This window comes from Sparassis crispa (genome assembly GCF_003851025.1).
Source record: "Sparassis crispa DNA, contig_000001F, whole genome shotgun sequence".
In the NCBI taxonomy this organism is placed as follows: Eukaryota; Fungi; Basidiomycota; class Agaricomycetes; order Polyporales; family Sparassidaceae; genus Sparassis; species Sparassis crispa.
The window spans coordinates 1,628,629-1,649,914 of NW_020939748.1; the positions used below are offsets into that span (position 1 = coordinate 1,628,629).

Sequence of the window (21,286 nt, forward strand, 5' to 3'; positions counted from 1 at the left end):
GATCGTGCATAGATTATGTAGCACAGCGTATTGACTCAGCATCCCCGGTGGAAGCAGTAAAGTCGACATGTATGAACACACATGTAGGATATTATCGTCGCGTAACTCCTCTTCGACGAGAACCACCCCCTCGACCTCTCCCACTACTACCTTGTATTGAACTGATATCCTGTTTGCGGAGCCTGAGAATCCCACCTCTGAACGACCCGATACCCATCCCCAGGCCCTTCTCTCTTTTCTTACTCCGTGGTTTCGAGTCCGACGAATCATCGTATAGGCGCTTCAGAGTCGGATGATAATTTCCAAGGTGTTTGGCCTATTGCAACGATTCCGCCGTCAACGACTACATCTTTGGAGAAGAATGCAACTCACCTCTTCCAACTCTTGTTTACGTCTCTCTTCTTGCCTTTCTGCTATGCCCTCTCGCACACGTTTTGCAGCCTTATTCCGTTCTGCAGACCGGACGGCCCCTTCGCCCTTGCCCAGCTTCGCTTTGCCAGCTGTCTCCAGCACACGGCCTGCCAGAGCTTTCTTGCGCTGCGCTGATGTCAAGTTCAGCTCGGAGTTCAGAGAACCAGACAGTAGGCGGGTGTGCACGAGGCGATGGAGAAGGGCATCGTTCTGGGCATTCGTTCTAGGAAAGTGGGGGGATCGAACACATTAGTGTCTGATATGAACTGAGGTACTCACAACTCGTCCTCGTCGTCATCGTCCGAACCGTCTTGCTCAGGATTAGTACCTTGTATGTCTTGTGTAAGTTTAGACACCTTGGAAGACTTAAAATCGGTTGTCAATTGATCGCGATGCAAACCAACTTATAGATGCAGAGCTTACCCACCATGAAGGCCTTCATCTGAGCCTTGCTTGCACCCACATTGGAAGGACCAGCAGTTGACACTATGTCAGAAAATACGACTACTTTAGGCGGCGGGGCAAGGCTTTGGTCTGATGAAACATCTTGTGCAAAGTCAGAGGTTGCTTCGTAGTGCGATGAACTTCCGTACCATCTTCAGCATCCTCTACCTCAGGCCCGTCGCCACTCTCATTGTCTCCAAAGCCCGTCCACCCTTCTTCCTCTTCCCCCGCAGAATCATCTTCCAGTTTTCTCTTCTTTTCCTTCGGCAGGGATTTTTCTGCATTCCCACTGCTGATTATCGGGGTAGCAAAGGAGCTCAGAAAGTCCTTGCCGCGCACTTCAAGGATATGTAGAAGCTCTCGCTCGTCGTCACTACCCATGCTGTGGAGATTGCAGACCAAATGCACAGGTGGTCGAATGTGCCAGTCTTTCACTATAATTTTTCCGACTTTCTCGGGGGTTTTTTCATCCTCGAACAACACGTGACACCCGTCATTGAGAGATGTCTATTCGCGTACTGCCATGAAGATCAAAAAACTGACTTAGGGCCCAACATCGATACTCCTGGACTTTCAGCGAGCCACCAGCTATAGGTCAAGCAGGAAATTCGACAAATCTACATTCACGAACGTCAACACCTAGATAACACATATATCGCACACATAGATCTCAAGAAAGATGGGACGCAAGCACGGCAAGGCTGTAGCCTCTAGTCGGTCATCTCCAGCTCCCTGCGTATCCGCTCTCTCACATCGCGCAGCCCGCCACCCTCGCGCTTCACCCTCCGCGGGCTGCGCGTGTGCACCTCCTCCGCGCTCTCGCTCTTCTTCAGCGCACGCCCGGGGCTGGCTGGCAGCTTCTCGGAGCTCGCGCCTGCATCGGCGTCCGCGCCGCCGGTCGAGGGTGCGGGCATCTCGAGCCACTCTCCGCCAGCGATATCCAGACGGCGCAGGAAGAACGGGCAGAGCTTCGTGAGTAGGTGCAAGGATTCGTACGCCTCGGCGGAGGATATGGGCACGGGCGAGGATTTCACAACAGCTGCAGCCACCTCGGAGGTGAGCAGGGCGCGCCGCTTGCGCGCACTGGGTGTAGAAGTTGAACTACCAGGGTTCGAGAACAGCCTGCAGGAAACTGAACATCAGTCTTCATTACCGGTGGATTATGCCAGGGAATATACGCACATCCAGACACTCTCCGCAACGCCCCCGAGCCGGCCCAGAAGACACCTCCGGCGCATTTCGTCCTGGCTTAGCTTCATGAGCTGTTCTTTCGTCATCTTGCCCGCAGTACCAGGCGTACCACCCTTCGTCGGCGTCGCTGTCAGCGAGCGCTGACGAACGCGCTCATACAGAGCCTGGCGGCGCGAGCTCGTAGGGGTCTCCGGAGCCGTCTGTGCATTGACTCCGCGCTGATGGACGGGTGTTGTTGGGACTGATGACGAGGACGCTGACGAGGTGGGGGTATCGGGCCGCTTCAGCGAGGGAGTCCTCGAGCTCGTTGGAGTTCTGAAGCCAGTGGTGGGAGTCTCAGGCCGTACCGGAGAGGAAGTCCTTGAGCTCGCAGGAGTCCCGAAGCTGGTGGGGGTGAGGAGACTTGGCAACGAGTCTTTACGGGAGTAACGCGAAGATGGGGTCTGCGGGAAAGGAACGGAGCTCTTGGACGGTGTCCCAACTCTGCTGGATGGCGTGACAGGGAAAGGAATCGCAAAATCGCGAGCCTTCTTGGTGGGAGACTTGAGTCCTGATTTGGAGGGCGATGGGGATGGGGATGTGGGTCTCGTGAGGATGGAGAGCGAAGAGGGGAATTTAGGTGATGAGGAAGCGAGGAGACGCGTGAGGGTGGATGGCTTAGCGGCGACAGGAAGAGCGGGCAGATCCGCCATGGGTACGTGAGGTATGGGGGACTGATCTGCATGGAGCTGTGGGGAGAACAGCAGGTGAACAAAAGATGGTGGGAATGAAAATGAGAAACAAACCTCAAGCCACCGGTCGAGTTTACCGCGGAACTCTTTCCGACGCGTCTCGCTGGAAGCGGTCCATCTGGCAACAGCAGCCATACCTCCGCCCATACCCTTGTCAATATCCATCTCCACCTCGATCCCAATGCCGTACGCCGGCACCCTCGAACCGGCAGACTTGGAATAGTGGCTCGTCTGATTGATCACGAAGCTCATGGCACCGCGCGTCCAGTCCTTCGCCGGGAACGCGACAGCCGGGGTGTCCAAGAACGGGTTATCATCGTCGTCATTGGCTTTGGCTTTCCCCTTTGCACTGCCTGCAGTGGGGATCTGCTTGCCGTCCCACTCCCACAGCCAGCAGAGCCGCTTCAAATCATCGACGTCAAATCTGTGCGTCAAGCCAGAGTACGTCGCCAGTGAGTGGTGGTTCAAAACATTCCGGACAAGTCCAGTGTCCTCGGATGGGGAAACCGCGCAGGTAGCTAGCGCGTGCGATAACGCGTGTTGCAGAGCAGTATGAGCGTTATAAAGGTGGGTTAACTGGGAAGGAAGGGGTGTCGCGTCGCCTTTCGCCTTTCGACGCGTGATAGTCGGCGGCGGGGTCGGTGGGCTGGTGTATAGTGAGTTACACGTGTACGGTATGATTGCCGCGATTGTGGACGTACGCTGTTCTCAGTTTCTTGGGAGTGAGGAGGTTATCATCAAGGTCTGGAGGACAACGTTTCTTCCTGGGAGAGACACGGAGAGCAGAATATATATCGGACATAATGGAAAGGGTATATGGCACGTGCAGAAAGCAGGCAGGGCCAGCAGAGCAGAGAGGTCTCGCGGAGTGTTGACCACAGAACCGCCACGACCGCGACGCGCGTTAAAACGCGTCCACGTAAGCATTTTCCACGCTGTACGCCGGAGCACCCGATCTAACTTCTTGGATACTTATTCAAAGAGTGGCAGACACAAGATAAAAAACAATCATTATACTAGGCGGTATAATATGTGTGGTCGCATGCTAGGGATAAGTGGTGCATGGTATGATAATACAGATAATTGCCCTGTTCAATTATGTCCCTCCCTACTTTCCCTACTCTCGCCTTGGCACTCATCGTGATCTCCGGCATTATGTGTGCCAAAAATATCTCAGCACTTTGTATGCAAGATCGCGCTTGCGTTCTCCATAGAAAAGGTTACAGTGTTATGCGGGGAATAACTAGCTTTCAAACCATCTAAAATTCAAGCATAACGAAGGAAACTCGCATCCACAGAGCAGAGCGCGAGCAACCGCAAGCTCTGATCTAGCCGAAGGGAAAGTAGGGAGGGACATAATTGAATAGGGCAAATACATCCGTCGGTGATCGGATTCCTGTGACCAGCGGACTTCTGTCTTCGGCGTTCACGCTCTGTGTTCGCGCGTCTCCTTCTCGTCCTTGTCCCTTGGCCGCACGCCGAGGATCTCGTCTGCCTCCGGTGTGCCAGCAAGAGGAATATCTTTCCTCAGCGACACCGCCACGGGCGAAACGCCTTCGTTGTACGCCAGAGCGAAGACGACGTCCATGTCTTGAGCGCACACATCAGCGACTCAATATCGAAGCCTCTCGCGTAACGACGTACCTTCGAGCGATCTGCCCGCGGTCTCTGGGAAGAAGAAGTACACAACAGGGATAATGAACGCGTTCAGCGCAGCAAATACTGAATTGTGCCAGGGGTAAGCTTAAGCTGAATTGGCGAGGATAAGTGAACGTACCAATGTAAGTTCCCCAGTGGATGTTGCTAAATGAGGGGCCAGTCACCATAACAACCATGAAGTTGAATATCCAATTGGACGCCGTGCTAAAGGCATTGGCAGGAGCTCTGATGCGCAAGCCCACGATCTCAGCGGGCTGGGGCGTATTTAGCGGTCAGCGTCGAGTAAAGCAAGCAACACACCATAGGCACTCACATAGAGCCAGGTCATGCCAAGCCAGCCAATCGCGAAGAATGAGTTGAACACGAACAACAACACTGCGGAAGCAATTTGGGCGCCTGACGAGTCGACGCTGCCCAGAACTGCCAGAACCACCATAGTTAGTGTCTGACCGACGGCGCCAAATAGCATAAGCTTGCGGCGACCGACACGGTCAATGATGAATATGGCAATGAGACTGGCGAGGAAGTATTCCGTGCCGTTGGCAGCGGCAATGATGCGCGCATTGACCGCACTCAGGCCAAGGCGTTGGAAGAGGAGCGTCTACGAGGGAATAAGCAAATTACAGAGCAAGAAGGAGCTTGAGCTAACAGCGTAGCTAGAGGTCACATATCAATATCATTACCACTGCTAAAAACGATACACTCACTAGGTAATAAGATTAATACCAGTAATCTGCTGGAAGCATTGATTAACCACGCCCAAGAACGTACGTCGGAAGTTCTGGGTTCGGCCGCCAGTGAAGACCTCCCGCAGGGACGCCTTCGGCGAACCGACACCAGTTTCTACTGCGATGGCTTCAAGGATGCCTTTGTATGTCTGTTGTACTGACTCGCTCGAGTGTGGCTTGTCTTCGAGGGCCGCGATCACTGCAAGTGCTTCGGCGTTGCGACCATGCTTCGCAAGCCTTTACGAGCAGAGATATCACTTGGCGTAACTACTATGCAGTTACTTAACGTACCATCGAGGAGATTCTGGCAACTGCGCGGACATTACTTAAGACTAAGTCGAATCAAGGTCAATCTCAGGACTCACAAATGCGATACCTCCGACCATCATGACAGCCAGCACAATCTGAAGTGCGATTGGGACTCTCCATTGCGCAGATGAACCGGTGATCCAGAAGCTGAGAGGCACATGCATCAGTACGACAACTTTAGCAAATCAATGAAACCATACTCACAAGGCAAAGTCTATCCACTGCACTCGCCCATGTGTCAGCACAACGGCGAAACGAATAAGAGAAACATACATACATATCTGAACCAATGTCAGATCGGTTGAAGTGGTAGAAGATTAGACAAACTCACGAGATCATGATACCAAATGTGATCAAGCTACCTTCCACCATGATGAAGCTACCACGACTGGCAGCAGGGGAACATTCTGCGTGATAAGAGGGCACAGTCGATGTCTAGCGTAAAAATATTCAACGGTCAGGTCAAGCTGCACATGAAGTGTACACCCACGTTGAGACCGTTCCCTAGACCGGTAACTATACGAGCTACAATCATCTGTGCATAACTGAACGATGTCGTCTGCAGGATAGCACCAATGATCATGATTATGCCGCCCAGCACGATAGTCTTCCGCCGTCCCAGAAAGTCGCCCACCCATAGGTTCGACAGAGCGCCAAACAGACAACCGATCTCCTACATAAACACATAGCCGTTCAGTAACCTCGTGTCAGGATATAGTCGCGCAAAGCCAAGATTCACATAAATTGCCACAAGGAAGCTTTGTAATGTGGGGCTAGTAACAGTTTGAGGGAAAACCTTGTCAAACTAGCCTAGACGCATCAGCCATGTACACCTCGACACGGCGACAACCGATTATGCTACCTGATTCGCCGAGAGAAGTGCGGACATGACACCTTGATCGTAACTGGTTTGTAGATGTGAGTGACCACCCCTGCGGTGTCAAACTCAGACGCACCCGAACAACGTGAAGCCCGTTCCCGCAACGAACGCCAGAGCATATGTCAAAGGACGTCCTCGCAGACGCGGCTCTGCGGCGCGTACTTCTTCATCCCACTCAACTGTGTACGCCTGCGAAACCTCCTTGTTGGACCGCTCGGACCTCGAGTCGCTGCTATGGCGCAAGGCAGGCTGAGAGGACATGACGGCCACAGTATAAGGGCAATTCAAATGCGGGGTGAACGAGGACACACATTCATTCACAGGCGCTTTTAAGAAGTCTCGCTGCTTCAGATAAAAATTGGACGGTGGAGTAAACCCGATCACGGGTCGCGATTGTTGCGACTTGAGGGGGAACCGAGAGTTCCGTTGTATTGTCTTCCACGGCATGAGCGGTACTTCGTTCCGTACGAGTCAAGCGTTCGCAGCGGCAGTACAGAACCACACTAATGATCACAGGACATTCCAAGACACTCCAAGCGGTGGCACGCCTTCGAGCGCGCTTTTTTTAGGGATTGCCACGAAGTAGTGGAGTTCCATCGTTCCGGTAAAATGTTCTGCGGTGGTCACTATTGACCTCGGAAGATGGCGCGTTGACTACATGACGAAAGCGCTTCACTTCGCATCATGTCAGTTCACGCGCTCGACACCGCCGGAACGGGCTCACAGTATTACTGGCTTGTCACCACTGTCACTACACGTGGTTTTCACCAAAGACTCGATGCCTAGCAAATTGGGGTCAGAACGTGAGGATCAGGCAAGATATTATCTGTATGAGCCATATGATGCCAAATTGATCAGTCAAGCTCACCTATGTTTGATAAGCTCTGCTGGGTACTGTCTACGTCAGAAGGCGAGTAGCTCACATGCTCATGCAGCGTGGCTCTTCAGCGTTAAGCACTTCAGTATCAACTTGGACGGTAAGGAAAGAAGCCACAATGGCCGGGCCGATGTCCAATTGGGACCGTGACTTTCTTTATGCTCGTGTCACTCAACGCGTTACGCGACGCGCCCCATGAAGTACCTCCAACGAACCACTACGCTCGACTTCTCGGACTCGTTTACATACCACAGTGCATCTACTAGTGGAGGTCCTGGCAAACTGTCTTCACGATGATTTTGTTCGACGGCACCGCTGTGCCGTGCAAAAATTATCTTATTTTTCCATCGGCACCATTGCGTCTGGAAAACATACATGGTCAAACCGCACGCCGAAACCACCACTTCGGCGTATTTTGAGTAGTTGATCGCCTTTAGATGGCTCTCTTGCATCCTGTTGACGATGCGAGCCCTCGGGCTCCAGCGGTCGCCCACGCCCCTGCGGCTTTGGCGACTTAATGTTCTTGCATACGACATTGACGGTGACGTCACTCTATATATCTACGCTGATGTGCTCACCCCTAGGTGTAGTAGGCCGAGCAAGGAATCTTGAACTCTTCAACATCCGGGCTGTCGGCCGGTGTGGATGAATTTCATCATTAGCACAGGAAGCTTGAAGCACGCGCGTTGATCTTGCTCAATCTACGACAAAATCACTGCCGATGAAAACTTCGGTGGCCCTGCCGATATGCACTTTGATGTGTTTACTGCAATACAAGCCCGATATCGGGACACAGTGCCAGCGACGTACCACCATACTTGTCGCTCTACGGATCAATACCTCTTTCAATTGCGGGTTGCTGACTTTTATTACCTCAGGGACACTCCAAGCTCAGCCCAGCTCGCTGTCGAGAAATGTGCAGTCCTATCTGCTGGGTTGACCCGATCGGGGCTCTTGCCACTTTTTTTACCGTAATACATCACCGGTGTGAGAGGTACGTGGATTCATTCTAGATGATGCAGTGAGCATAGCAATTGTGGGATGAAATTGTGGTAGCTTACCTTCCAGCTGCCTGCATACTCGTGAAGGGCTGGTGAGTCCTGTGAAGGCTCACGACGTCTCGTGAGATGAGTCCGCCCCCTGTTGGCAGATTATTGCGACAAGCATGAATACTTTAGTCCGTGCGCTCACACCTCGGCATTACTGTGCCGCGCTATCTCCGTCACGGCCCAAAAACTGGTGGATGTCGCCACATCTCTTCTCACATGTGGTGGGCCACATTCATCAGGATCATCCATGTCGGGACGGAGGAACCGAGGTCTCTGTGCAGACGTGCGCGAGTCTACGACCACAGCGGAGTATGAGTAGATTTCCGAGAATCGTGGTGGTGGACCTTCTCTTCCGGTCACAAAGTAGTGACAATGCTTCAAAGGCTTCGCGGCAAATGTACCCTTCATGGACACTGCTTCCATATTCTCCTCCGTCCTTTGTGACTTTCCCGGGCGGCAGCGGTGGCGAAGATATCGTTGCCAGCATGCTTCGAAGGCGTGCAGTGGTTCGTATTCAATTCCGGCGTCTCAAGGACCATAATAATGCTCGCAAGAGCCCTAGGACGCACTATCAATTGAACCACGTTCAGGCGCTCCGTGCATGCCTTAACCCCAATAGATCGTCAACGAGGTTTGGGTCTCAGCACTTTCATGTCTCCAGACAATTCCTCCGCACAAGACCTGGACTACTTCGTGTCAGGAATACCTTCTCCACATTGTTCATGAAGTTGTGGGAAATATGTCGACTTCGCGGGATCTATTCCCCACCCAGCTGCATGAAATGTTTATGGTTGGCTCAATCGACATAGCGATACCCAGGACAGACCCTACCGAGCTAGATGCTGCTGCGGAAAGTCGACTCCCGGAGAGAGAGCTATTGAGGAGTTACCAAGTTCCGGATGCAAGAAAGTCGAGTTGTCGGTCGTTCTCGAGGCTAGGAAATGAGATACAAGGGCAGGTTCTGTTTACCTAAGAAAAGCTGTACGTCAACTTGATCCAGTGCCTGTTGTGTATCATGCCACCTTCCCTCGGGCATGATCAATCGCCGTTCTATGAATCAGACGGTGCTTCACAGAAAGTGAGGTAGAGCAATGTACCTAGTTAGATGTACCGCCGGCTGTTCATGGCCATCGATCATGTCCTCGATTGGATCAGTAGGCACTGAGGCAGTTCGAGAGCGTACCGTGCCTATTTGGTGTTCCTTCGCGGAAAGCAACAACCGCATATACGGAGTACGGTAATATACTTCACTCATACACCGTTCCGAGTTATCTATTTGCAACTGGACCCCACATCGCACTTGCGTTTGTCGGGCGACGTTGTAGCATCTAACGAGAAGTCACAGGCTGTGACACAGAGTCCTTGCTCGAGGAAACCGCGTATTAGATTCGTCGCCGCTGGATCGCCGTTGGCCCGCGCGGCCGCCCAAGGAGTTTCATCTGCATCCGGGAGCCGTGCCTCTGAAAAGTTGACAGGTTTACGAAAACGTGTCAAAATGGGTCGAGTTTTCCATGTGGGAAGATATGGGAAGTTGCCAACCTTGTTTGTTTCGGAACCTCAAGTTAACCTTGTTACTGCGGCGTGTATCACTTCCAGACTCCACATAAATGCCATGAGTTACGCTGAATGGATACCTTGAAGGCTCAGGGTATATTCCTTCAGGTTCTCGAGCGTTGGACGCGAAGTGTGAATGAACGCCGGCCCCGAATTACGGGGTACACGTGTGAGGGCAGCGAAGATTCGGAGTTTTGCACTCCGTGACACCGACCGGAAAGGAAAGACATGAAGGAAGCAGACCAATGGCAAGCGAATATTTTGTCGCGGTCGAACAAACTATGGCTGGTAACGTTACGTGGGAATCCCCCAAGAATTCCAAGTCAATTGTGAAATTGTGTAAGTGTTGACACCTCCGTGTCCCTTTTATTCAAATGTGGAAGAGAAGCACCGCGAGGATCTAGCCTGTCTGGGTCCTGCAACACGACTGGCACCAGGAGGCATGCCTTCGGCGGTTATAAGTCCTCTTTTCCCTTACCTCTCCCTCCTCCAGGTGTCTCCTGTCTCGCATTCATCGTCTTGGTAATTAATCATGGCGGCACCCTCCGCGGGGGATGTGAACAAGCAGCTGTGGTATGTCCTTCTGCACGGTTGACACCAGGTGCTGAAAATCATCCCATTCCATTCTATGGGTGTTGTGCAACAGGGATGAGGCTCTTACACGACTCCTCGGTACGTGTTACACGTTCAGTCGGGGATCTAGTACGAGCTCTCAGTATCTGTGTCCGTTTTTTCTCGTAGACCTTTCTACCGCTACGGTCAAGAGGAATGGAGAGCTTGAGACTCGAGTGACTGAGCTCGAGCTCGAGCTCTCCGTCTGGAAGCAGGCGCATTCTACCGTGGTTGACCTTGCAGACCGCGATCGAAAGGCGCATAACGCGCAACTCGCAACGCTTAATCGTCAGATATCCTCTTTGGGTATCCTCAACGTCAGTTATTCTCAGGTCCTCAAAGGCAGTCTTACAACGGACCCTACAGAACCTAGATCCACTCATTCTCTGCGTCCTCGACGGGAACGCAAATATATTTAGTCAATCTCTGCTGGCACAGGGCCAGCAAGGAGGTCGACAAGCAGCACAAGAGCTAACCAAGAAAATTGCCGAATATCTCTCTCAGGAGGAGGTACAGGTCTTCGGACGGCTTTCTTTTTGGGTCACCATCTACTTTAATAAACGGCGGCTTCTGAACCTGGTGCTTGGTGAGGCTTTATGCACCGCCGATCAGCTTGAGGGATTCTTGTCTGGCCTTAGCCAGGCTTCTCCACGTTTCCTGCTGGTCGATATAGGCCAGGGAAAGGATGACGTCGACGTCAAGATAAAGGGTTTGTATGCATCATAATCCACTGTAGACCTTGTTCATACTTCTTTCATAGAATATTTAGAGACGTGCTCGCGCCTGCCTCAGACACTCCGAGTGTTCTTCGGCGGTGAGTGCATTTCGAATCGTTTGACTATATATTACTTCATGTAATTCCCGTCTTTCATAGGAAGCCAGGACGATAGTTACATATCCACTTTTAAAGCACTTGAAAGTGAAGAGCTGACCGGGAAACTTGTAATATTTCAAGTCGGGACCCAAACTGCAGAGGAAGTGCAGCAGTTCGCGGTACCGTCCATGCAGGTCGACGGACTGTTCATGATTCGCGAAGCGCTTCAGTGGCAGCGACGGCCTGGCCCGATTCCTCTGACTGGTTTGAGCAGCACTGTCACCACTAATGGAGGCCTTATCAGTCCCCAGTCTGAGACGCAGTCCTCCACGACCGCCCCGATGCGAACTGCCTGCAGACCTATCGACCCGACCAAGGCAAGTCGATAACTAATATAACTAATATTGCGATTGATCACGTATGGCCTCAGCCGCTGCATAAACGTAGGCTCCGCATCTGCCATTATCAAAAAATATACAACACTCATTATTCCTCCTTAGAGTCTCCCCCACCATGCAACGAGCACTATCTGATGACATGTTCTAAGGGAGTGAGTAGCAGCTCTTCGCACTTCGAGATCAACTTCATATGACATCTCTCCAGTCCAACTGCAAGTATTCGCACGAATGGGCTCTGACCCCTGAACAACTGGACATCCTGGCGAAGAACGCAAAGAAGGCTCCTTGTAACTATCTCAAGAACGGTACGTCCCGGTATGAGGCCCACACGACAATGATTTAGATATTCTGCAGGTCTGGACTGCCCATACGGTGATAAATGCTGCTGGGTAGGTGATCATATGTCACTTCGTAAGAATCGTGTCCTTGACCCCTCATGATTACAGGGTCATTTTTGTCCCAGCGGTGCGAGATGTTTCCACCTGAGCAAGGGAAAATGCTGGTTTAAAGGCGGTCGGTACCCTTGCATGATTAATTTGCACCGTTGTACTCACTTTTCTCTGCCCAGATGGAATGCATCCTCCCACTGGTATGGGGGAGAATCAGACAGTATGAAATTTGCTGCATCCTAAATCCCATCTACATGGCAAGAGCCAGGACGGCTTCGGTTCTATTTTCTGGCTACGTTGCTCTCATTCTCACATGTTATATGCATTGTATATGCATTAGGTTATGATTGATTGCCTCCAAAATGTCATGTCGTGTCCCACCACGGTAGCTGCGATATCTGTGGTTGTGTCGCTGCCTCAGACTTCTGGAATTTTATTCGCATCGCTTGGCAAGATCAGGCCGTCTTCGCATGAAATTCCTGGGATTTCAAAATTTCTTCAAATACTCCAGTACATACCGGTGCATCTGAGCAGTACTATTTTGTTGTGCCAGTACCGTCAAATATTCCAAGCACCACACGGGCCAAGCACTGCACGAGCCCATTTGGGCGCTTGTTGCAGCTCGGAAGCTACCGTAAAGCATCCGTGCGAAATCGATTGATCCAACTACTTCAGAGCAATGCACACCTGGCCTCTAGAGCTTGTTGTCCTCACCACTGACCTGATATCCAACCCTTGACCACCGTCTAAGTAAGCTATGTCCGCTGCGGAAGTCAGTTCGTTGCCTGGCGCTTGCATACTAAATGCTAATTGTGGATGTCACGAATGCAGCAACACGAAGAGGACGATTTGGCCCCAACCACCACTCCTGGTACTGCATCCTAGCAACGTATCAACTTGCTCGCGCTGGAACTCATCAATTCCTTTGGCTAGGGTACAAGCCTACTGCAGCCAAGTCGGTTGACGAGTATGCCAAACTTGATGCCGAGGACGAGAGTTTGGCCCGGTGGAAGGCCAGCTTGGGCATTGTGCCGGGTGCCTCTTCTGCTCCTGCTACTGGACCGAAGGTACGAGTCTTAATCATTCACTACACAGTTGTCTAGACACCTGATGTTACGATGCCAGGTCACCGTCCTAACGCTGGAGCTGGCTTCTCCGACACTACCGCCCGGCAAGAAGATCACCATGAACATCCAGAGCCCTGCCGACCTCGCGAACGCAAGCAAGAACTCTATCACCATCAAGGAAGGTGTCGAGTATAAGTAAGGTGACTTCTCAATGCGTTCGCTCCTTGCTGACTTGCGCACCGGCAGCGTTCGTATCACCTTCAAGGTCAACCATTCGATCATCTCGGTAGGCAATTACTCGGTCGAATCATGGCGACCAATACTGAATGTCCGATATGAATTACAGGGCGTTCGGTATATCCAGGTCGTTAAACGAGCGGGCATGAAAGGCACGTGTGTCTCTAACCTTTGACGACGCTGCAGTGACGGAAGGAATGTTTCACTAGTCGACAAGCTGGAGCAGATGCTTGGATCTTACGGCCCGAAGCCTGATGGTAGCGCGTATACTAAGAACTTCGATCCTGAGGAGTCACCTTCCGGAATGCTCGCGCGCTCGGGCTCCTACCATGTTCGGAGTCGAGTGGTTGACGACGATGGAGAAGTTTTTGCTGGTACGTGCGGCGTGTCTTCGTGTCAATTGTGTCTCTGGCACTTATTCTCCGCCAGACTGGGAATGGTCGTTCAAGCTCGGAAAGGAATGGTAAATTGTACAGTGTATCCGGTTTCCTGCTACGGTCACAGCTCCCACTTCTGTTGCATCTGTACTTCTCGTCTGCATAATCGCGTCTCATTTCTGCCCCCTCATACGTGGTCCGAAACTAGGATGGATCTCGGGTTGTACTGTAATGTAGCGCAAGGTAAATATCACGTAGTGCTAGCGCGAACGGCATTCTCCGAAACATGTACTGGAACTCCGTTCATGCATGGCGGTCGGCAAGGTCTCTTCATCCTCTAAGGTTGCGGCACCGCGTCAGATACACAGGGATTCAGGCTGTCACAGAATGCATTGCCTGTGGATCACAATCTCTCTGTGCAGGCGTCCGTCAAAATGGGACATTGTCGTCTCCACCCGGGAAAACTTGGTTGAACCATGCACCCGCCAGATTACTGCCATACCTACATCTAGCCCGTGCAGATAAACCTATTGGGACGTTGCTACTGTTCTATCCTTGCGGTTTGTCGTATTCTCCCCGTTCCACATATACGCGTTGAACCGAGCAATTCAATGTAATGTTTAGCATGGTCGATCACAATGGCATCTTATGCTCTAGAGACTCCGGTTACAACGCCTCTCTGGTATATCAGTTTGTTTGGAGTTGGAGCGATCATCATGAGAGGTGCAGGGTGCACAATCAATGATATGTGGGATAGACATCTGGACAAGTCTGTTGGTGAGACATATTGATATTGGCGCTCAAATCCTGTGTGCCGACTATGAGCAAGCTAGGACGAAAGAGCGACCCTTAGCCAACGGTGCTATTTCCACGTCTCAAGCCGTCGGGTTCTTAGGTCTGCAGCTCTCCGCAGGTCTGGCAGTACTCACGCAGCTGAATTGGTACAGGTATGTTGCGCTGACACTTCGCCGCACCCATTGTGTTGACGCGTAAATGGCAGCATTCTACTCGGTGCTTCCTCCTTGTCTGTAGTATGCGTATACCCGTTCATGAAACGCGTCACATACTGGCCGCAAGCTGTTCTGGGTAAGTTTGTGCAACAATTCACTTGGGCCTATCTATTATCCACGTGTTCAGGACTTGCGTTCAACTGGGGAGCACTTCTCGGCTGGTCTGCTGTTGCAGGCTCGGTAAATTGGAGTGTTTGTCTACCCCTGTACGCTGGAGGTATCTGTTGGACACTTGTATATGATAGTATTTATGCGCATCAGGTGAGCTTGCGTTTTCCTGAAGAAGACCAATGTTTACGAATCTTGTCTAGGACAAGACCGATGACGTTCGGGTGGGAATCCGTTCGACTGCTCTGCTATTCGGCGAAAACACTCGCCCGATTCTTGGCGCTCTTTCGACTTCTACGTTGTCGTTGATAACCTTCGCTGGTTACATGAACGATCACGGTCCGCTCTTCTATACGGGAACTGGTCTAGCAGCGCTTCAGCTTGCTCGAGTACTCATACGGACAGATTTCGATGACCATTCCAGTTGCTGGAAGGGATTTGTCGGATGCGGTTGGTCTGGCTTCTGGGTGTGGATGGGAGCACTGGCCGATTACATCTCCCTAATGTCAGGGATGTCGTCATGACATCTCGAGCATCACATCGCAGAAAAACTCTCCAGACAGTTGACCGACCAAGCTGTATCCGTAATGCGCAAAATTGGCCGTCCATAATGTTTTGTGCATGTGACCTCTCGTAAATCCCTCAGACATCGGCATTGTGTATGCCGCTTCATGCATATCAGATTCGTGCTCATGGTATTCGCCGAAGACGTTCGTTTCTCGTCTTTGTGCGAAGTTCCTACGGGGTATTGAGGTAATACCGACAAATAGCTAATCTCCCGCCATTCTCCCATCCACTCGGGTGACATCCCACCCATGGATATCAGTCGAGATTCGCCTTCCCGGCGACGAAAGGTCGCACTGTTATCATCTCTTAGAGATGCTCCGTGTCGTCCTATTCCTTCTCCAGGCTGTCATTGCTGCGCCCGTTTCTGTGATCAGTGACTTTGTGGAGAATGATCCTGGGTGGTCTCCCGTCTTCTGGTATAAACTTATCGTTAGCTCTGGACTAGTCCTAGCTGGCGGTGTATTCGCTGGGTGCGTCCACTTTGAAAACCCCGACGCGTAAAATATTGATCTTAGTATTTGGATTGATCTTGCTGCAGGTTGACTCTAGCGTTGATGGGACTGGATGACCTCCATCTTCGTGTATTAGCTGCGTCATCCGATGATCTAGAGGAACGGGCCAATGCACGAAAAGGTACTTATATGTCTTACTATGTCTCTCTCTTAGCTACTTCATGAGCGCACGTCTCGTCAAGTTTTGAGTCTCCTTTCGTATGGCCGCCATTGGGTGCTCGTGGTGCGTCCATGTCTGGTAGAAATGGTGATTTACTGACTGTTGTGTAGGTTTTGTTGCTCAGTAATGTAGTGAGTGCAAATACTTCTGAGTACCTTGACTTGTCCCATGAGTCAAATACCATCAGATTGTAAACGAAAGTCTCCCGGTCTTCCTCGATAGTGCCGTAAGTGTCAAGCTCAACACTTTTTGTGCTTATAAAGACCGTCTTGTCTCAGCTCGGTGGAGGTCTCGCGGCCGTAATCATATCTACTACAACAATTGGTGAGCCGTGCAAACTGCGTTCCCATACCTGTGTTCTATCCATGTGAACTGACGCTGTCTATCTTTATCTTGCAGTCATATTCGGGTATGTGGTATGGAAAAGTAATCCTTTCGTCTTCCTGACGATCCCCCCGATGTGGACTTTTGAATAGCGAGTACGTCCCATCAGATTTTCGAACGGCACGTTGTTCCGACTATCCTTCTTACACGTACAGAATCATACCACAAGCTGTCTGTGTCCGGTATGGGCTCTCGATTGGTGCGAAGTGTGCGCCCATGGTTCTGGTGATGATGTATCTCTTAGGTGAGTGGTATGCTCACTCCTCAGGGATGGCGTCCTCGCTTACAATGAACACAATCTCAGCGCCAGTCGCCTACCCGGTCGCGCGGCTGCTCGATCGTGTTCTTGGCGAAGCAGAATTGCACACCTACAAGAAGGCTGAACTCAAGCATGTAATCGCGCCTCCAGAATTCATTTGTCTACTCACTGCGTCGCCTATAATTCAGGTCTCTTTTGGCGCTGCATCGTCAGGGTAAGGAGCCCCTGAAGGATGATGAGTGGAGGATCTTGAATGGGGTATTAGAGCTGAGCAACAAGAAAGTGGAAGAGTTGATGACACCTATGGCGGTAAGTGTAGTTCAGGCATCACCAAGTAATATTTCAATGGGTCAGCCGCCTTCTCACTTGGATCACCAGGACGTCGTAGCAATCAGCGGGGACACGGTCCTTGATCACCAGACTGTCAATCAACTGTCTGTTGCAATTCTTCGCCAAATAGATGTCTATAATCTGACGCGAAACTGCAGACTTCGAAGCGGATATTCACGCATACCTGTGTACTATCCCGGCAAACCCATGGCATTCATGGGGCTGCTGCTCGTGAAGAATGTAATGTTGATGCATGATAACAATCTCACTGATTTGTCTGATGCGCATTCGTCGAGCTTAGCTCTCCACTTATGATCCTTCGGAAGCACTTCCTGCATCCAGCTTCCCTCTGTCTATCCTTCCGGAAGCACATCCATCTATCGACTGTTTTCGGGCGTTGGATTATTTGTATGTTACGATGCCTTGCTTACTCTCTCGACACTTTCCTGACGAACTTCTACTCTGTTGGCACGTTTCACGCAGCCAAATCGGTCGTGCACATCTGTTACTGCTGAGTAACACCCCCGGCAAGGAAGGCGGGGCACTAGGTGTTCTCACTTTAGAAGGTTCGCAACCACCGCGTTGAATGAGGCGTCTACTGATAGCAATATCTCCAGATGTTATTGAGGTCCGTCGATAGTCTTATGTAGTCATTAACGTGTCTTATTGCTCTTTCGCGTAGGAAATATTGTCGACTGAGATCGTGGACGAGACAGACCGTTACGAAGATAACCACAGCAAGCGACGTGCTAAGCGTTCGTTCGATTTGGCGGTGATGCGTGGGTGAGTGTGGCAATTGCGCGGTCCATTTCCACTGACACGCATTGTCTCTTGTAGAATTGTGGAATACCACTTAAACCGCGGGGCTGCACTTTCAATGTCGGCCTTGTCGCCGACAAATGACATCACGCTCCTCGGTCCCAGTCGCCAGTCGAGTATGGATTGGGACCGCGCTACTGAAGGCAAAAATATTGGTGGCACGACCTCTGGAGTTGTATAGCGCCTTCTCGTGCTTTGCGCAAGTCTGGCATAGATCGCCCATTTGACACTAGATTGTAGCATATTCATTTGCGGCATTACTCCTTACACGCAAGGAATTTTTGAACAGGCATATTTTGCGGTCATAACTCACGGCGCAATCTGTCCCGATGTAAGGGCACATACGCAGGCTCCGCCTAGAGCTGGCGTGAAAGGTTAGATGAACCGAAACTATGCGCGATTACGACCCAAGCAGCTTTTCTGTACTCACGTAGTATGAAGCTTACCGCAAGTGCTGAGATTTTTAAGACCTCAAGGAGTAAATTGATAGATGGTCGACTTCTTGGTTTACTCCCTGACGCCGATCCAAAGAGATGACTGGTACTCGGGTTACCCAAGCTGCGGACTCATCTGACGACAAGTCCTCTCTGGAACATGCTGCGGCCTAAGTGATTCGGAGGCCGGTAATTCAAGAAAGTGTTTCCCCTTCTGTTCTTTCATCTGAGATCTCGGACAAAGGAGCGAGTTGGACAAACGGCATACAGTATGTGCTTCCTGACTGAGCTCGTACCTCAGCGCTATTTACCCATGACGATGGACCAGATACTCACCTTCTGTGCCGGCGGTGGCGACATACAGTTTTCACGCCGGTGATCATGGCGTGTGGGCCAACCACCTTTTGTTGCCAAGCGATGCGTTATTATGGCCGGTCTGATGTAGATCCGACGTAACCCATAGCTCAACTGCCTCCAATCAGCACCTCGTGAATATCAGCCAGACTACCGTAGCTCTGCAGTACTGCGCACCTCACGTTGAGAATGCTACCTGTTATGCTTGCCCTTCCGAACACATAGTCTTGACATCGGGCATCCTTCCAGACGTTGGAGATCACGCCAATCCAAGGGTCTTCTGTATTCTATTACAAACTCGTCGTCAATGCAACTCTTGTTTTAGCCGGTGGCGTTTTTGAGGGGAAAGTGCTGAGGGAAAGATAAATATGGCCTTGTTCCGAACCGCACTTGCATTAGATTGACCCTGGCGTTAATGGGGCGGGACGAGTTCCACCTGTGAGCCCTGGCAGCATCGTCAGATGACAATGAAGAACGTATGAACGCAAGTAAAGTGGCTGTTTGGAGCACCCACCTACAGATGCAGACCGGTACCAACTCATTCGTCTAAATGCTCTGTCTTCTGTCCCATGGGCGCCACTGGGTTCTTGTGATACGTAGCTTTCAATCTTTCATGACCAAACATCGCGCCCAGGGCATCAGCCGCCAGCCCAGCTTTGACACCGTGAGCAAGCATTTTCACGCAGGGACAGATCAGATAGTTTAGAAGAACAGCTTTGCATACTGGAGAAGTCGCCAACTGTATATTATCGCTGTAGAATAGAATTATTACCGGAAGCCTGTTCGTGTAGAGCACAATCCTCCCTAGATACGAAAGGGACGCACCAGGAACATTTCTAGATACCCGGATCCGTCTAAGTTCTATCGGATAGAGGAGTCTCAATACCTCCCCCGGCGAATTCTAGCCCACCGCTATCGCCCCTCGTCCTATCCATCTCTCGACAGCGCGACTGTGAACACCGAGGCTGTCAGCCGCGATTCAAAGCGCACACCGTGCGCGGAGCGGAAGCACACCTCAAGCGCAAACAAATGTGAATCATACGACTCGGGCGCGAGCCGGCGAACTGCAGCGACAAGTTCATACAGATAATCCTTGTTGCGCCCCGACGGGCCCACGGAGCGCCAAATGCGCTCCGCTAGCGCGTCGATCTGCTCGGACCCAACTGGGACAGCGGTAATTAGCCAGCGCTCGAGGATCACGAGAAGAACAGGGTACAAGATACGGACTAAAGGAGGGGTTGTCGTTGCGACCGACGTAGCACTGGTTCTGATGGTGAGAAACGATAGGGTGAAGATGCAGAGAGGGGACGCACGTAGGCCTGTGGAGTGGACGAATGAGCACATGGGCGCGCGGGGATGCTGACCGTGACTGACGGACCTTGTGTATCACCACTCTCTCTACGCCATTCTCAAGGCCATGCACGTCGAGCTGCTCCAGCGTGTATCCGTCCTGCAGGGCCCTTCATCAGATCAACCACGTTCGTCCACCGGGGTACATGCGCACCTTCTCGCGGTAATCTGGAGGGCAGATGTGAGCACTGTCGGCGGGGGAAATTTAAATAAGCAGCACACCTAGGTACTCCCGTACCTCGGACGCATACAGCGGGTCAATGGTATACGCAATACCTTGCAGCACGCCGCGCGCTCAGCATCGCCTGCACGAACGGTGATCACGGAATAGCAGAGGACGCACCCCAGACAACGTCATCGTGCGGGAACGGGTCCTTCATACGCATATACCCAGCGATCAGCTATGCCCGCCAGCAGAGTCGCTTGGTAGAGGGAAACATACCGAGCCCGAGAACGCCTCCCAGTCCTCGACGTGCACGAGCGTGACCGCGCGCCCCGGGTTCTGCGTCCCAAGTCCGCAGTCAGGTCAGGAAGCTGCGTAGTAAGAGGGCGGGCGCACCTCTGGCGTCCCGCGGTGGTCGTGCGATTTCTGCGCGAAACGGCGTACGTAGCCTTTCAGGAAACCGGGAACTGGAGGCGGGAGTCGTCAGCTTCAGCTGTAACCCGACTTCGGAGACGCGTCGAAGGGGACAGACCTTGCGCTATGACATGTGGTGGCGGCTACACCTGCAGTCGGACTCATCGATGCTGCTGGGCGCGAGCGGTGCGGACGCACCTTGAAGATGAGGGAGCCGTACCCGAAGACGACGTACGGAGCCTCACTCATGTCTGAGTGAAATTTACAAGACAACGGTTGGAGTTTCCGAGCAACATTTTCATACTACACGTGCGCTCAGATCTAGTCACCAAAGACTACGGACATATGGGCGAGAATCACGACATATGGTGCACACCGAAGCACGGTCGTCTCTCACCACTCCATCTCACGGAAAGGCTTGGCACACCAACGGGAAACCGTGCAACACCTCGATACATTCCGCACAAAGAACTACCGACAAACAACAAGTCGAACAACAACAGCAAGCGAGCAGTAAAGTCAAAGAGTGATCGGCTGTCTAGCGACACGCAGCCTGAGCAGTACTAGTACTCTCGTCGCATCCTCCAGGCTTGATGCCCATTATAACAGCGTATACAACAGCAGCGGGCAGAGCGGCGTCTTTACGAATAAATTTGATCGTAGCGCGCGCGTAAGTGTGGGTACAGAAGGGTTGA

The 21,286-nt window shown here is 51.8% G+C and overlaps 8 protein-coding genes across 8 annotated transcripts; 3 read left to right on the plus strand and 5 right to left on the minus strand.

Moving 5' to 3' along the window:
• Positions 1–91: 91 nt before the first annotated feature.
• Positions 92–1,236, minus strand: SCP_0205240 (predicted protein; the record flags this gene model as incomplete). The annotated part of the gene is made up of 5 exons (XM_027754438.1): positions 92–316; positions 373–634; positions 691–776; positions 839–957; positions 1,005–1,236. The coding sequence occupies 5 exons, from the start codon at positions 1,234–1,236 to the stop codon at positions 92–94; spliced, it is 924 nt and encodes a 307-aa protein (XP_027610239.1).
• A 329-nt stretch (positions 1,237–1,565) lies between these two features.
• On the minus strand, positions 1,566–3,579 carry SCP_0205250 (hypothetical protein; the record flags this gene model as incomplete). The annotated part of the gene is made up of 4 exons (XM_027754439.1): positions 1,566–1,977; positions 2,038–2,774; positions 2,832–3,423; positions 3,479–3,579. 4 exons carry the CDS (start codon positions 3,577–3,579, stop codon positions 1,566–1,568), a joined length of 1,842 nt encoding a protein of 613 aa, XP_027610240.1.
• A 624-nt stretch (positions 3,580–4,203) lies between these two features.
• On the minus strand, positions 4,204–6,670 carry SCP_0205260 (Sugar transporter STL1; the record flags this gene model as incomplete). The annotated part of the gene is made up of 16 exons (XM_027754440.1): positions 4,204–4,367; positions 4,422–4,499; positions 4,555–4,690; positions 4,750–5,037; positions 5,086–5,092; positions 5,144–5,401; positions 5,456–5,475; positions 5,530–5,620; positions 5,678–5,694; positions 5,751–5,754; positions 5,805–5,908; positions 5,964–6,146; positions 6,213–6,278; positions 6,336–6,378; positions 6,430–6,602; positions 6,665–6,670. 16 exons carry the CDS (start codon positions 6,668–6,670, stop codon positions 4,204–4,206), a joined length of 1,638 nt encoding a protein of 545 aa, XP_027610241.1.
• Positions 6,671–8,340: 1,670 nt separating this feature from the next.
• Positions 8,341–8,702, minus strand: SCP_0205270 (hypothetical protein; the record flags this gene model as incomplete). The annotated part of the gene is made up of 2 exons (XM_027754441.1): positions 8,341–8,370; positions 8,424–8,702. 2 exons carry the CDS (start codon positions 8,700–8,702, stop codon positions 8,341–8,343), a joined length of 309 nt encoding a protein of 102 aa, XP_027610242.1.
• A 1,663-nt stretch (positions 8,703–10,365) lies between these two features.
• On the plus strand, positions 10,366–11,648 carry SCP_0205280 (hypothetical protein; the record flags this gene model as incomplete). Its single annotated transcript, XM_027754442.1, has 6 exons — positions 10,366–10,406; positions 10,480–10,505; positions 10,575–10,762; positions 10,812–11,154; positions 11,206–11,259; positions 11,320–11,648. The coding sequence occupies 6 exons, from the start codon at positions 10,366–10,368 to the stop codon at positions 11,646–11,648; spliced, it is 981 nt and encodes a 326-aa protein (XP_027610243.1).
• Positions 11,649–12,803: 1,155 nt separating this feature from the next.
• SCP_0205290 (Rho GDP-dissociation inhibitor) lies at positions 12,804–13,817 on the plus strand (the record flags this gene model as incomplete). Its single annotated transcript, XM_027754443.1, has 8 exons — positions 12,804–12,818; positions 12,878–12,917; positions 12,980–13,113; positions 13,172–13,308; positions 13,360–13,399; positions 13,460–13,502; positions 13,560–13,724; positions 13,780–13,817. 8 exons carry the CDS (start codon positions 12,804–12,806, stop codon positions 13,815–13,817), a joined length of 612 nt encoding a protein of 203 aa, XP_027610244.1.
• Positions 13,818–14,365: 548 nt separating this feature from the next.
• Positions 14,366–18,057, plus strand: SCP_0205300 (DUF21-domain-containing protein; the record flags this gene model as incomplete). Its single annotated transcript, XM_027754444.1, has 22 exons — positions 14,366–14,504; positions 14,557–14,674; positions 14,728–14,813; positions 14,865–14,998; positions 15,049–15,295; positions 15,723–15,882; positions 15,951–16,045; positions 16,107–16,147; positions 16,195–16,215; positions 16,272–16,310; positions 16,363–16,408; positions 16,484–16,493; positions 16,624–16,712; positions 16,773–16,857; positions 16,916–17,036; positions 17,106–17,161; positions 17,216–17,297; positions 17,359–17,465; positions 17,541–17,623; positions 17,675–17,685; positions 17,740–17,840; positions 17,895–18,057. The coding sequence occupies 22 exons, from the start codon at positions 14,366–14,368 to the stop codon at positions 18,055–18,057; spliced, it is 2,034 nt and encodes a 677-aa protein (XP_027610245.1).
• Positions 18,058–19,591: 1,534 nt separating this feature from the next.
• SCP_0205310 (Glutathione-specific gamma-glutamylcyclotransferase) lies at positions 19,592–20,840 on the minus strand (the record flags this gene model as incomplete). Its single annotated transcript, XM_027754445.1, has 11 exons — positions 19,592–19,827; positions 19,892–19,925; positions 19,978–19,983; positions 20,043–20,114; positions 20,169–20,182; positions 20,237–20,290; positions 20,358–20,388; positions 20,457–20,516; positions 20,574–20,644; positions 20,710–20,734; positions 20,790–20,840. The coding sequence occupies 11 exons, from the start codon at positions 20,838–20,840 to the stop codon at positions 19,592–19,594; spliced, it is 654 nt and encodes a 217-aa protein (XP_027610246.1).
• Positions 20,841–21,286: the final 446 nt, after the last annotated feature.